The sequence below is a fragment of the Schistocerca gregaria genome, chromosome 1 (assembly GCF_023897955.1).
Source record: "Schistocerca gregaria isolate iqSchGreg1 chromosome 1, iqSchGreg1.2, whole genome shotgun sequence".
NCBI classification, from domain to species: Eukaryota; Metazoa; Arthropoda; class Insecta; order Orthoptera; family Acrididae; genus Schistocerca; species Schistocerca gregaria.
Genome location: NC_064920.1, coordinates 781,802,919 through 781,817,662, shown reverse-complemented (window position 1 = coordinate 781,817,662; position 14,744 = coordinate 781,802,919). Strand labels below are relative to the sequence as shown.

General features: G+C 42.5%; 1 protein-coding gene across 2 annotated transcripts in view; it reads left to right on the top strand.

Annotated features, from left to right (window-relative positions):
- LOC126268986 (putative peptidyl-tRNA hydrolase PTRHD1) overlaps positions 1 to 14,402 on the top strand; it is a 30,951-nt gene extending 16,549 nt beyond the window's left edge. For both annotated transcript variants that reach the window (XM_049973956.1, XM_049973957.1), the window contains exon 3: positions 14,194 to 14,402. In XM_049973956.1, the coding sequence (XP_049829913.1) occupies positions 14,194 to 14,376 (183 nt within the window). In that variant the 3' untranslated portion in view covers positions 14,377 to 14,402. The remainder of the gene's footprint in view (positions 1 to 14,193) is intronic.
- The last annotated feature ends 342 nt before the right edge of the window (positions 14,403 to 14,744 follow it).

The following is a 14,744-nucleotide window of genomic DNA, read 5'->3' as shown; positions in this document are numbered from 1 at the left end:
AAACTTTTACAACGAACTACCAACTTTAAGTGTTGAATTTGGGAATATATTACAATCCCCAACATATCACTTACATAGGGATCACAAAGACAAAATTGACTAATTATAGCTTGCACAGAGACATTTAAGCAATCATTCTTCCTGTGCTCCATACATGAATCAAAAAATCTATTAGCTGGTACAATGGGATGTACCATCTGCCTGCACTTCACAGTGATATGCGGAGTGTAGATGTAGTAAGTGCAAGAAAGTCGTGGATATTTTCTCGAAACATCTGGGCCAGCACTACAGACTAGTGTACAACTTCACAAACTGCAATGGGAGATGAGAGTCATAAATACAGAACGAATAAATTTGTCTAAATTACCTTTACTGTAAGTTGGTGGAAGAGATGAATGTGTGGATCAATTCATCTCCATTGTCTAGGGATACCTGCACTTGTCAGAGTTATGTGTTCCCAAAAAAATTTATAAAGTTCAGATATATGTGGACCACCTCAAATGATTTAGGTGGTACTTGTATCAGCATAAATATATTAACTGAATTTATTGTACTAAATGTGAATCAGAGTGATCATTCAAAATCAGTGCTCATTAACTTGATACAAGCAGGTGCTTGATGAAATGCCACCAATCAATTTTGCTGAATATTAAAGTTCAGGTAATAAAACTGCACCATTAATGTATCAAAATTCCTACATAGTTCAAGAGTCTGAGTCTGTAACCAAGCTAACATTATTGTTCATAAGTGCTATTCACTCCTCATCATAACTTGGAATTTTCTCTGAGCCCCACGTGAGGCTACCACCTTAAAATTGATAGGTATCAAGGAACGTTAGGGTACTGACAGTATTAGTGAATATGGGTGAATCGATGCCCAAGGATGCTAAGAATTATGCAAAATCAACCCGGCTGCCTTCGCAAGCCTCCCTCTACAGCTTTCCAAAACCAACTGTCCCCATCTTTTGTAGTTTTCTGCTTGTAAGCTACCGCATCTCCTAGGTTTCAGTTCTGATGTCACAAACCAGTTTCAGAATGTGATTGCCAGTAAAACACAAAATAATTTAAATCAATTATCTCACACAAAATGATAAGCACTATTGCATGCTTGCTATCAAAACAAGAAAAACAATACTAGTTGACAGATTTTACCTTAATTGTTGCAAGAGAATGACTGTTTTTAAAGTTATTCGGTTGTTGTTGTTGTTGTGGTCTTCAGTCCTGAGACTGGTTTGATGCAGCTCTCCATGCTACTCTATCCTGTGCAAGCTTCTTCATCTCCCAGTACCTACTGCAACCTACATCCTTCTGAATCTGCTTAGTGTACTCATCTCTCGGTCTCCCTCTACGATTTTTACCCTCCACACTGCCCTCCAACGCTAAATTTGTGATCCCTTGATGCCTCAAAACATGTCCTACCAACCGATCCCTTCTTCTAGTCAAGTTGTGCCACAAACTTCTCTTCTCCCCAATCCTATTCAAAACCTCCTCATTAGTTACGTGATCTATCCACCTTATCTTCAGTATTCTTCTGTAGCACCACATTTCGAAAGCTTCTATTCTCTTCTTGTCCAAACTAGTTATCGTCCATGTTTCACTTCCATACATGGCTACACTCCAAACAAATATTTTCAGAAATGACTTCCTGACACTTAAATCTATATTCGATGTTAACAAATTTCTCTTCTTCAGAAACGCATTCCTTGCCATTGCCAGTCTACATTTTATATCCTCTCTACTTCGACCATCATCAGTTATTTTACTTCCTAAATAGCAAAACTCCTTTACTACTTTAAGTGTCTCATTTCCTAATCTAATTCCCTCAGCATCACCCGATTTAATTGGACTACATTCCACTATCCTCGTTTTGCTTTTGTTGATGTTCATCTTATATCCTCCTTTCAAGACACTGTCCATTCCGTTCAACTGCTCTTCCAAGTCCTTTGCCGTCTCTGACAGAATTACAATGTCATCGGCGAACCTCAAAGTTTTTACTTCGTCTCCATGAATTTTAATACCTACTCCAAATTTTTCTTTTGTTTCCTTTACTGCTTGCTCAATATACAGATTGAATAACATCGGGGAGAGGCTACAACCCTGTCTCACTCCTTTCCCAACCACTGCTTTCCTTTCATGCCCCTCGACTCTTATGACTGCCATCTGGTTTCTGTACAAATTGTAAATAGCCTTTCGCTCCCTGTATTTTACCCCTGCCACCTTTAGAACTTGAAAAAGAGTATTCCAGTCAACATTGTCAAAAGCTTTCTCTAAGTCTACAAATGCTAGAAACGTAGGTTTGCCTTTTCTTAATCTTTCTTCTAAGATAAGTCGTAAGGTCAGTATTGCCTCACGTGTTCCAACATTTCGACGGAATCCAGACTGATCCTCCCCGAGGTCCGCATCTATCAGTTTTTCCATTCGTCTGTAAAGAATTCGCGTTAGTATTTTGCAGCTGTGACTTATTAAACTGATAGTTCGGTAATTTTCACATCTGTCAGCACCTGCTTTCTTTGGGATTGGAATTATTATATTCTTCTTGAAGTCTGAGGGTACTGTGCAAATTTATCATATCATATAAACATAAGTAAATCATTTTGTGTTGACTAGAATTTTGAAGTGTTGAGGGGAGTGGAGCTCCACTCCCCCCAACACCTAAGTAAATCATTTAATATGTATGTATGTATAGTGCTTTTCCTACAAAAAATTGTCTCCTGTTAACACTCAAGTACTCCAATTGGTGATATCTCTCACCTTTCTCTTGTAATTTACATATTTGATTTTTACCTTTTTATTTATCAATGTTTATAAATAAATGTCACTAAAGTATATCTTCTGAAAGTGTATTATGACACTGTAGTGCTTCTAGATTGACGTGCTGTTGGCTGCCAGTCTGTTTTTTCACAATACTTCATTGCTAACTAGTTAATTTTGTAATTATAATTCTTCATGCTTTTGCACCAGTTTGATATAATGTACTGCAATTCTGATGGACTGAATTGCTAACTTTTACCAGTAGTTATCCAGTGATACTTTGATTGTTGAAATGTGGTAAGCATTACTTATGCTATTAGTTTTGCAAGTGTTAGCATGCTTTCCTACCTTTCATTGTGGATATCTTTCAGTCTAATTGTATTGAGGAGTCATTGTTACTAATAATTTCATTTCTTCATTTACTATATGCAGGTATATTTGACAATTATGTAGCATATTGGGACCTACATTTAATACATTCCTCTGTAATATCCTTCATCATAACCTAGCCATACTGCATGTGTTAAGGATGGCAACCATTATCCACCATCAACAATTAGTGTCTAACAGATTTTCCATTATGTCACTTCTCGTGTCTAACTGTTTATCTGCTCTGAGGCGTAGCACCTGTTTGCAGTCCAGATGCACCCTACCACCACACAAAAATATTCACCAGCATAAGCACATATTCGGCCTAGCCAAAGCCCTGGGCAGAACAAGCCTATGACCTGCCAAACTCAACTTTCAGACACACATCAGGTCTGTCACATTACAACATATGTGCATCATGGATATGTTTGCTTTAAAATCATGAAAGTGTGTATTCTAAGAAGAATTTATCAACACATTACAAGGTTATTAAAAATGATTGGTGCAGTTTCACAAATTTGCTGTACGTATATTATCTGATATTGTCACAGGGCTTTGAACACACAGAAAGTTTTTCAAGTGCTCCATACGTACCCCCTTACTGATTCTGCAGATACCAAGTTGATAAGCAAGTTCTTCCCACATTTGGCCCAGCATGGCCGTGTCAATCTGTTCAGAAGCACTGTTGATGCTAGCTCGCAGTTCGGGAAGGTTTGTTTGTAGAGAAGGTGTAACACTCAATCTTTCACATAACTGCTCACAAAAAAATAAACAAATAAAATCAGAGAGCATTAGGTTGGGTGAGTGTGGAGGCTATGACTTGAATTACTGATCATCAATGGCAGTGTGAATGGTCCATTTGTTTCTCAGTTTCCTGTTTAAGAATTCCTAAATATCATTTACCATGATGAAAGTGGGATGGAGCACTATCCTGTTGGTAGATGAAGCCTCCAATTATGGCATGAGCCAATTTTCCAGCATGCCCAGATACACATGTCTTGTAATTGTCTTTTCAAAGAAAAAAGGGACTGTGAATGTAAACCATGAGACCACACAGAACACATTAACTTCAAGTGAATCTCGAATGTGCTGTATGACAGTGTGGGGCTTCTTTGTCCCCCAGATTCACACATTGTACATGTCGACTGTGCCATGCACAAAGACTGTTGCTTCATCACTGTGATGAGTTTCTCACAAAACCCATCATCTTCATAAGCTGTTGCAACTGTGCTGAAAATTCAAAGTGTATGGCTTTGTCACTGGGAGTCAAGGCTTGTAGCAATTGCAAGTGGTAAGGCTTCAGCTTCAGTTGATTCCTTAAGATCTTCCAAACAGCCAGTTGTGCTACGATCAGCTCTCTGCTTGCTGTCTTTATCGGCTTCTGTGCGCTACGAGTGAAACTTGCTCACACATGGTAAACTGTTTCTTCTCACACTGCAGGCTGATTCATTGATTTCCCATTGCAGACCCATCCTGATGCGTAAAACGGTGCATACCATCACTGAATGGAGATGGGGTTGCTGGATCTTTGTTGAACTCTGTTCTGAAGTGTCACTGTACTGTTATGACAAACTGATGTGAATCCATTTCAAGCACTTTTGCCATGTGTCGTCATCTTGCCAAACTGCTCACTGTTGTGCTCACATAGCAGAAATCAGAAGTGTCAAGGCTTGTAGCAATTCAAAATTTTTTGAGTCTTTCTTTATGAGTATTGATTTTATCATGATATGTCAGTTTATGAAGCTACAGTGAATTTATGAAATTGCTTCATTCATTTATGATAACCTTGTACTTCCTCTCACATAAATCCTACATAAAGGTCATGATGGGAAAATCAGAAAAATTCATCCTCATTCTTCCTGTGCACTATTCCCTAATGGAAAGGGAAAGGGGGACATGATGATTAGTACTTGTAAAGTACTAATATAAATGTGGCGTGTTTAAGTGAGTGTGTAGAAAAAATATGTGGGTAATGACGAGTCCCACAGAACTAAGGGAGAGACGAGAAATAATTTTAATGTGACCAGGTAAGTTGTCAAAGCAGTAATAAATTAGTTACTTGATGTTAATGCAGAACATGAAGTGTCTGAATACTGGTAGACACATGGGACAGGTGGAGAATCAGGAACTGTAAAAGTAGGACAGAGACAAGACAGTAATAAATAAGTGAGCAGTAATAATTAGTTACTAGATGTTAATGCAGAAAATGAAGTCTCTGAATACTGGTAGACACATGGGACAGGTGGAGAATCAAGAACTGCAAAAGTAGGACAGAGACAAGTATAACTGGAGAAGTGGAAATAAGTATTAAAGAAAGAAATAAAGGATCTAAATACCAGCTACTGGCTGTAGCACATCAAGGCCATTCTGTACTGACTGGCCACCATGTCATCCTCTCTAATGGTGAAATTAAGATGCTGATGGTGGGGGATGTGGTCAGCACACCACACTCCTCTCTGTTGTCAGTTCCCCAAATCTTGGTGCCACCACTTCTCATTGAAGTAGCTCCTTGTCATGAGTCTTGTGGTCCCTGTTACAGTTTTCCCACCAAAAGAACTCCCTCACAGTACAGGAGATTGAACCTGGGTCCTCTGCGCAGACAGACATGCTGTTGACATAGCTATAGGGGTGGACTAAAAAATCATAATGTAAATGAGGAATGTAGAAATGATTAAAGAAGACAAGCAGTGAACCCAGGAGGAAGGGTAGTATGGGTTGTGATGTGGATGACTGATAAATTAGTAGCAGACCAGTTGTTAAACTGTATGGCACTGCTTAGATAAAGATGCAGGAAGATTGTCAGAGTAATGTGAAATGGTAGTATGAATAATCTTTATGTTTTCTACACACCATTTTCCATGACAGTGGGGTTTATTCAACAGTCTGCTCTGAAAATTTTGTGTTATTGTATTAGCTGTCATGCAAGATACATACTTCAGCCTCTTATTAATAAACATTTTACTGATTTAAGAGTGTATATATTCATTAGCAACTGCTTCTTTTCTTTCTTTTGTTGCTAAATGCTTGAATCTTATGGAAAGAAAGAGCTATCAAAATGTTCCCTTCACTTATCAGCTCATCACTCATAATGTTAATAAGATACATTGTTATGAAAGAATCGTCTGTAAAGATGAACTTAGTAATTACAATGGTACATACTAATAACAAACATGAATATGTCATAAGTAAATAAACACTTTAGATCAAAGGTGTACAGACTTGCTTGTACTGTCGGCTGCAAACCCTTCACTATGACTACGTGTAAGTGCTGAGAAAGAGAGAGAGAGAGAAAGCCCCACATATGGCTTTGCAGCTACAGATCTTACGTTCATTACTTCTTGTTAGTAACTGTTTTTCTCTTGTTTTAAGCTTCTTCTAGCCATTATGTTTTCCTCTGTTTACCCCTTTTACTAGGTAAAAGAGTGCAGTGTTTGGCCATAGTAAATGAGATCTACTTGTGGTCCATTAATAATACTTCATTGTTCCATGGTTTTCTGTAATCATTTCATTAAATGATTTTACTTTCAATAAGGCTGTGTGGAGCTCCTGCATCCACACTCCACCAATGTAATTAGTTGTTTATTCCCAGACGCTTAGCACCAGGACTGTAGGAAGTGGGTGGTTGGGAAGGGTAAGGAGGAGGGGTGAGAGGAAGGGACTTTATATCCACAACCTTCCAGTTTCAATTATATAACATTATGATGAAAATAAAAGTCGCCACTCACCATATAGCGGAGTTGCTGAATCTGCAACAACAAAAAGACTGTAACAAATAAAGCTTTTGGCCTGCAAGGCCTTTGTCAAAAATAGATGTGACACACACACACACACACACACACACACACACACACACACACACAAACTGCAGTCTCAGGCAGCTGTAGCCACAGTGTGAGCAGCAGCACCAGTGCATGATGGGAAAGGGGAGTGGATGGGGGTAAGGAATGGGCTGGGGGTGGGGAGGGGGAGGAATAGTAAGGTAGAGATGGTGGAAGTGCAGTGCTGCAGGGGAGCACACAGGGATGAGGTGGAGAGAGGATAGGGCAGCTATGTTCTGTCGGAAGGTTAGACAATGGGAAGGGAAGAGGTGGGGAGGAGTGGTGGGGGGGGGGGCAGGGGGGGGGGGGGAAGAAGAGAAGTAAAAAGACTGGGTGCGATGGAGGAATAAGAGCTGTATAGTGCTGGAATAGGAACAGGGAGGCTGGATGAGTGACGGGAATGACTAACAAAGGTTGAGATCAGGAGGGATACAGTAATGTAGGATATATTGCAGGGAAAGTTCCCACTTGTGCAGTTCAGAAAGGCTGGTGCTGGTGGAAAGGATCCATATGGCACAGGCTGTGAAGCAGTCATTGAAATGAAGGATATCATGTTTGGCAGTGTGCTCAGCAACCGGGTGGTCCTTTTGTTTCTTGGTCACAGTTTGTTCGTGGCCATTCATGGAGACAGGCAGCTTGTTGATTGTCATGCCCACATAGAAAGCAGCACAGTGGTTGCAGCTTTGCTTGGCCACATGACTGGTTTCACAGATAGCCCTGCCTTTGATGGGGTAGGTGATGTTGGTGACTGGACTGGTGTAGATGGTAGTGGAAGGATGTATGGGACAGGTCTTGCATCTAGGTTTATTACAGGGGTGTCAGCCATGAGGTAAGGGGCTGGGAGCAGGGGCTATGTAGGGATGGATGAATATATTGTGTAGATTCAGTGGACAGTGGAATACCACTGTGGAAGGGGTGGGAAGGACAGTGTGCAGGACATTTCTCATTTCAGGGCTCAACGAGAGGTAGTCAAAATCCTGGTTGAGAATGTAATTCAGTTGCTCCAGTTCTGAGTGGTACTAAGTTATGAGGGGAATGCTTCTTTGTGGCCGGATGGTGGGACTTTGTGAGGTGGTGGGAGACTGGAAAGATAAAGCACAGGAGATTGGTTTTTGTACAAGGTTGGGAGGATAATTACGGCCAGTGAAGGCTTCAGTGAGACCCTTGGCATAATTTGAGCGGGACCACTCGTCACTGCAGATGCGATGAGCACGGGTGGCTAGGTTGTATGGAAGGGACTTCTTGGTATGGAACGGGTGGCAGCTGTCGAAGTGGAGGTATTGCTGGTGGTTAGTAGGTTTGATATGGACGGAGGTACCAATGTAGCCATCTTTGAGATGGAGGTCAAGATCTAGGAAGATGGTTTGCTGGGTTGAGTAGGACCAGGTGAAGCAAATGGGGGAAAACTTGTTAAGGTTCTGGAGGAACAAAGATGTCATCAGTGAATCTGAACCAGGTGAGGAGTTTAGGATTCTGGGTATGTCGGAAGGATTCCTCTAGATCAGGGCCGGCCAAAAATTCTGCACTCGTGCGGTCCTCCTGCACATGTGCAACTTCTGGGTGCACAGCGTGCACACCACAGTCGTCAGCGTTCATATAGTGCATTTTTGTACGCACAGATGTCGTTTTATCCGCTTGCTGGAATACTCTGTACCGGCACATTCTAGTGCTCTTTCCATAGCTTGCAAGCCCACCATGAGAAGGTATCTACTCATTGAGACATCTACTTTTACGTTAACAGTTTAATCCAGTAAGACAAGTTATACAGTTAACAACTGTGGGTTTTTATTAAGGCAGCTTGACTGAATGCACGTAAATATGCGTAATGTTTTTGATCTAGGATTTAAGAAAGAGAGCACTTAGCGGCCTCCAACAAATCTTATTCACGATTTCAAATAACATTAAACTAATGCAAGGTTTCCTATAACTAATTCTCGGTGCTCTCAGTTACACTCATATAATTTCTGTCTCACTAACCTCTGAACATAATCATAACCACAGACCTCTCGATGATCACCTGTTATTTCAATACCGTTATTGCTACATCTTTCGTCACTTCCGTCTGAAATCTGCATAATAAGCGACAATTATATGAATGTTATGAGCGTAGCCCTTCACACATTAAAAAAAACCTAAATGTAAATATACATTAGAACAATCGGTTTAATGACCAATTTTCCTGATAATAATGTAACATGGAGCAGAATGAGACAATAATGCACAGTTAGTAAACAATAATTTTTAATTATGAAAGGAATAAATCAAAACACTTTTATCACTGGTCATGAGAAATGATACAGTTAATATCGGCCACAAAAGCACAGCTCATTGACAAATGCAAACAGTTGCAAAAACTTTCATCACTTATGCTTGATAGAAATCTTGATTTATTCATTTTCATCACCGAGAAAAATCTTTCACAAACATATGTCGACCCGAACATGGACAAAACTCTCGCGTCTTCTCAGTACAGGCGTGGAAATTAATGTTGTGAAAAATTTTCGTAGAATTCTTTTGTACTTCGCACTGCAAAGAACTTGTCCGTCAGTCTAGTATTGCACTGTAGGGCGACCAGTTCCATCTATAGATCATTCGGTGGAACTTCAACTGATGACGCGAACGGTCGATCAAACAGGCGAATGATAGGAGACAAACTCATAAGATCTGCAAATCGTGCTCGAAATTGTTCCTTAATTTTTACAATTATTGACATGTGTTCTTGAAATCTAGCACTTTCATGGACCAGTCCAAGAGTCGGGAAATGTACAGTGTTTATGTCAATAGCTGGCTCTCCCAAACCGCAAGCTTCTTTTCAAAGGCATTTACTTTTTCCAACATGTCAGAAATTAAATTTTTATCACCTTGCAAACTGACGTTGAGGCTGTTCATGTGAGACGTAATGTCCACAAGAAATGCAAGGTCTGATATCCAACAAGGGCCTTCCAACATATGTTCACTTTTTCCCTTCTCATGTAATATTTTCAGCATTTTACCTCAACTGAGCCAGCGTACTTTGGTATAGTAAGGTATGTCGCCGTACTCCGTTCCTAATTCCTCCAAGAACTGTTGAAACTGGCGATGCGTAAGCCCATGTGTCTGCAGATAGTTTACAGTACGCACATCAATTTGCATGACGTTTGCCAACGTTACTGATTTTGCATAAAAATGCCTCTTGATGCAGAATGCAGTGAATTCCATACAACGTCTCGTCTGTGTGCCCTAGCTCTTTGCGCATCTGTGCTATGAGTCCTCTCTGGTGGCCTTGCATTTATGGTGCTCCATCTGTGGTCACTGAGACTAACCAATTCCAGTCCATACCGACACCATCAATTGCTTGCTCTACAGCTTGGAGTAAGTCCGCACCTGTAGTATGTACTATGTCCAAAACGTCCTCTGTTACACAAAGTGCATTATCGACACCTAGTATGTATATCACAACCTGGGCTGTATCTGTAAGATCTGTTGCTTCGTCAGGCGCAACAGAGAAAGCCACAAAGTCTTTAGCCTTATTAATTAGCTGCCGCCGGCCGGAGTGGCCGACCGGTTCTAGACGCTTCAGTCTGGAAATGCGCGACCGCTACGATTGAATGTTTGAATCCTGCATCGGGCATGGATGTGTGTGATGTCCTTAGTTTAGTTAAGTTTAAGTAGTTCTAAGTTCAAGGGGACTGATGACCTCAGGTGTTAAGTCCCATAGTGCTCAGAGCCATTTGAACCATTTTTATTAGCTGCCTGTGCACATCGCCGGCCATAACACTGATACGTCTTGTCAATGTTTGTTTGGGTAGACTGATTTCTTGAAACCTGCTAACGTTTGTGGGACACACAAGTTCTGCAGCATCAATCAGACACCCTTTCACAAACTCCTCTTCGGAAAAGGGTTTCCCAGATTGTGGAATTCTTAATGCGATTTTAAAGCTTGGTTGCAGTGAAGATTTAGTGTAGTAGTCATTCTGGGAAATAGAAAACTGTACAGTGTACAGTAAAATAGACATAAATGTAACATAAGAAACTAATAGTTCAAGAAGTATCACTTAGTTTGATGTACAGTAAAATCGAGTTGATGTATCTCATCCAATTTCTTAAGGACATTTAATTTTGCTTGCCCTTCTTCACTGTTGAGTACACTACACTCGTCTTTGTCATATGTATTGTAGTGTCTTTCAATTGAAAACTTATGCTGGCCACCTATTATTCTGCGGTACAGCAAACACTGTGAGTTTTCGCCAACGGCTACAAAAAGGAATTGCAGTTCCTAGTCATTTTTAAATGACTGGGAACATAGGTCTCCCGTCCTTTGCTTTTCCACAGTACCTGCCATTTCTCAGTACTTCTCTGTTAAGGTTACGGTCACCAGGGGTAAACGAGACTGGGTATGTTGTGCTCTTGCTTGTACCACATGAACAGTGAAGTGGAGTTGCCGCCGTTTATTTAGGACACATGCACACTGTGCAGCATTTGGCCGGCCCTGCTCTAGATGGACCGTGGTATCAGTAGTGACAAGCAGGGCACTGTGTGCTAAAGGGACAGGAACTGTGGAAAGTCAGTGGAGGAAATAGTTGGTATCTCTTATATAGAACAGTAGGACCCAGGTAATAGGTTGAAGGTGTTGGTCTAAGAGAGCAGAGATTCTCTCAGTGGGGGCACAGTAATCGGCCTCAATGGGGCGTCCTAGGTGGTTTGGTTTATGGACTTTAGGAAGCATGTACACTCCTGGAAATGGAAAAAAGAACACATTGACACCGGTGTGTCAGACCCACCATACTTGCTCCAGACACTGCTAGAGTGCTGTACAAGCAATGATCACACGCACGGCACAGCGGACACACCAGGAACCGTGGTGTTGGCCGTCGAATGGCGCTAGCTGCACAGCATTTGTGCACCGCCGCCGTCAGTGTCAGCCAGTTTGCCGTGGCATACGGAGCTCCATCGCAGTCTTTAACACTGGTAGCATGCCGCGACAGCGTGGACGTGAACCGTATGTGCATTTGATGGACTTTGAGCAAGGGCGTATAGTGGGGATGCGGGGGGCCGGGTGGACGTACCGCCGAATTGCTCAACACGTGGGGCGTGAGGTCTCCACAGTACATCGATGCTGTCGCCAGTGGTCGGCGGAAGGTGCACGTGCCCGTCGACCTCGGACTGGACCGCAGCGACGCACGGATGCACGCCAAGACCGTAGGGGACCGCACCGCCACTTCCCAGCAAATTAGGGACACTGTTGCTCCTGGGGTATCGGCGAGGACCATTCGCAACCGTCTCCATGAAGCTGGGCTACGGTCCCGCACACCATTAGGCCGTCTTCCGCTCACGCCCCAACATCGTGCAGCCCGCATCCAGTGGTGTCGCGACAGGCGTGAATGGAGGGACGAATGCAGACGTGTCGTCTTCAGCGATGAGAGTCGCTTCTGCCTTGGTGCCAATGATGGTCGTATGCGTGTTTGGCACCGTGCAGGTGAGCGCCACAATCAGGACTGCATACGACCGAGGCACACAGGGCCAACACCCGGCATCATGGTGTGGGGAGCGATCTCCTACACTGGCCGTACACCTCTGGTGATCGTCAAGGGGACACTGAATAGTGCATGGTACAATCAAACCGTCATCGAACCCATCGTTCTACCATTCCTAGACCGGCAAGGGAACTTGCTGTTCCAACAGGGCAATGCACGTCCGCATGTATCTCGTGCCACCCAACGTGCTCTAGAAGGTGTAAGTCAACTACCCTGGCCAGCAAGATCTCCGGATCTGTCCCCCATTGAGCATGTTTGGGACTGGATGAAGCGTCGTCTCACGCGGTCTGCACGTCCAGCACGAACGCTGGTCCAACTGAGGCGCCAGGTGGAAATGGCATGGCAAGCCGTTCCACAGGACTACATCCAGCATCTCTACGATCGTCTCCATGGGATAATAGCAGCCTGCATTGCTGTGAAAGGTGGATATACACTGTACTAGTGCCGACATTGTGCATGCTCTGTTGCCTGTGTCTATGTGCCTGTGGTTCTGTCAGTGTGATCATGTGATGTATCTGACCCCAGGAATGTGTCAATAAAGTTTCCCCTTCCTGGGACAATGAATTCACGGTGTTCTTATTTCAATGGAGTGTAGAAGGTAGGACTGTGGGGAGTGGTAGGGGTGAACAGAGAGATGGACTCCAGGGAGAGGTTCTAGGATAGGCCTAAGGATTTAAGTAGTGACTGCAGATCCTGCTGGATTTCTGGAGTGGAGTCACTGTGGCAAGGTTTGCAGGTGGATGTATGTGACAGTTGGCAGAGTCCTTCTGCCAGGCAATCCATGCGGTTCAAAATGACAGTGGTGTATTCTTTGTCTGTAGGTAAGATTATAAGGTCAGGATCAGTTTATTGATGGTGTACTGATGATCTTTTTGTGGAGGTAAGTATGGTTTGCATGTTGAGGAATTTGGGGAATGATGGTGAGGCAAGGTTCGAGGTTAAGAAATTCTGGAAAGTTAATAGGGGGTCACTTGGGGGCAGTGGCGGTGGATCATGGTTGGGTGGAGGATTGAACTGAGTTAGACAGGGTTCAACATTGGTCTTTGATTGAGTCTGATTGGTAGGGTTGGTGGAGAAAAAGTGTCTCCACCGTAGGGACCGGGAGAAGGAGAGAAGGTCTTTAATAATTTGTGCATGATTGAATTTGGGAGTGGGGTGCATGATTGAATTTGGGAGTGGGGAAAAAGGTGAGCCCTTTGGAAAGGGCTGATATTTCTATGGGGCTAATGCTCCTAGGGGAAAGTTTAATCACACTCAGTCTTTTTACTTCCCTTCTTTTCTGCCACTCCCCTCCCCCCCCCCCCCCCCTCTCCCCATCACTTCCCTGCCCTCTGTATAACCTCCCAACTGCACATAGTTGCTCTATCGTCTCTCCATTTCATCCCTGCACGCTCTCCAGCAGCACTTCACTGTCCGCGACCCTACCCTACTGTCCCTCCCCTGCATATTTGGTAATTTTATGGTTTACGGTCGCTGCACAACTTGGGAACCACATGGAGCCCACCATTCATTGCATCAGCAAATCGGGAAAGTTGACCAAGTAATATGCATGACACGTGATTCCTTACCAATGTTGAGAACAGAATAAAAATTACACGGACATTACTTTTCACCATGCCCTTATGTATCCCTACTATAAATGCACAGTGTAACATCTTATATGTAGTACGACTCTTGGGTTTGCGATATGAGTACCAAATAAAGTGTCACAAAACTCTTACAGTGAAAATTCTGTTATTGCAGATTAGTGACCTCAACAGCCTTATGGAGCTTGAGACAAAACTGAAAAACAAAGGGATTCATCACAAGACATGGATAGAACAGCCAGAAAATGAAGCTACTTGTCTTGTTGTCAAGCCTTACCCAAAAGAGGACGTAGCAGAATTTTTTAAGGATTTGAAACTGTTTAATAAAAAGGTAAAATAAAATATATGTCATTGTTTTGCAAGTGACATCTGTTGTTTCATACAGAACACTTTTCTCTCATGTTCCACTCCCATAAAATTCCTCCTTACAAATTAATACTAAGTGAACCTCTAATATTTCTGTTTACTGGCATATTTGTGTGTGTGTGTGTGTGTGTGTGTGTGTGTGTGTGTGCATTCATAACTGTGAACCAGTATGAAACTATTTTACTCTTTGGAAGAATATCTGCTGTTGATAATTGAGGACATGATCTGAGACTCGAATCTAGGCACTTGCCTTTTGCAGACAGCGCTTTCAGGTTTCGTCACAAGTGACAATGCTAAAAACATTAGCAGATGTGTCATTAAAAATTATGGAGATCTAGTATG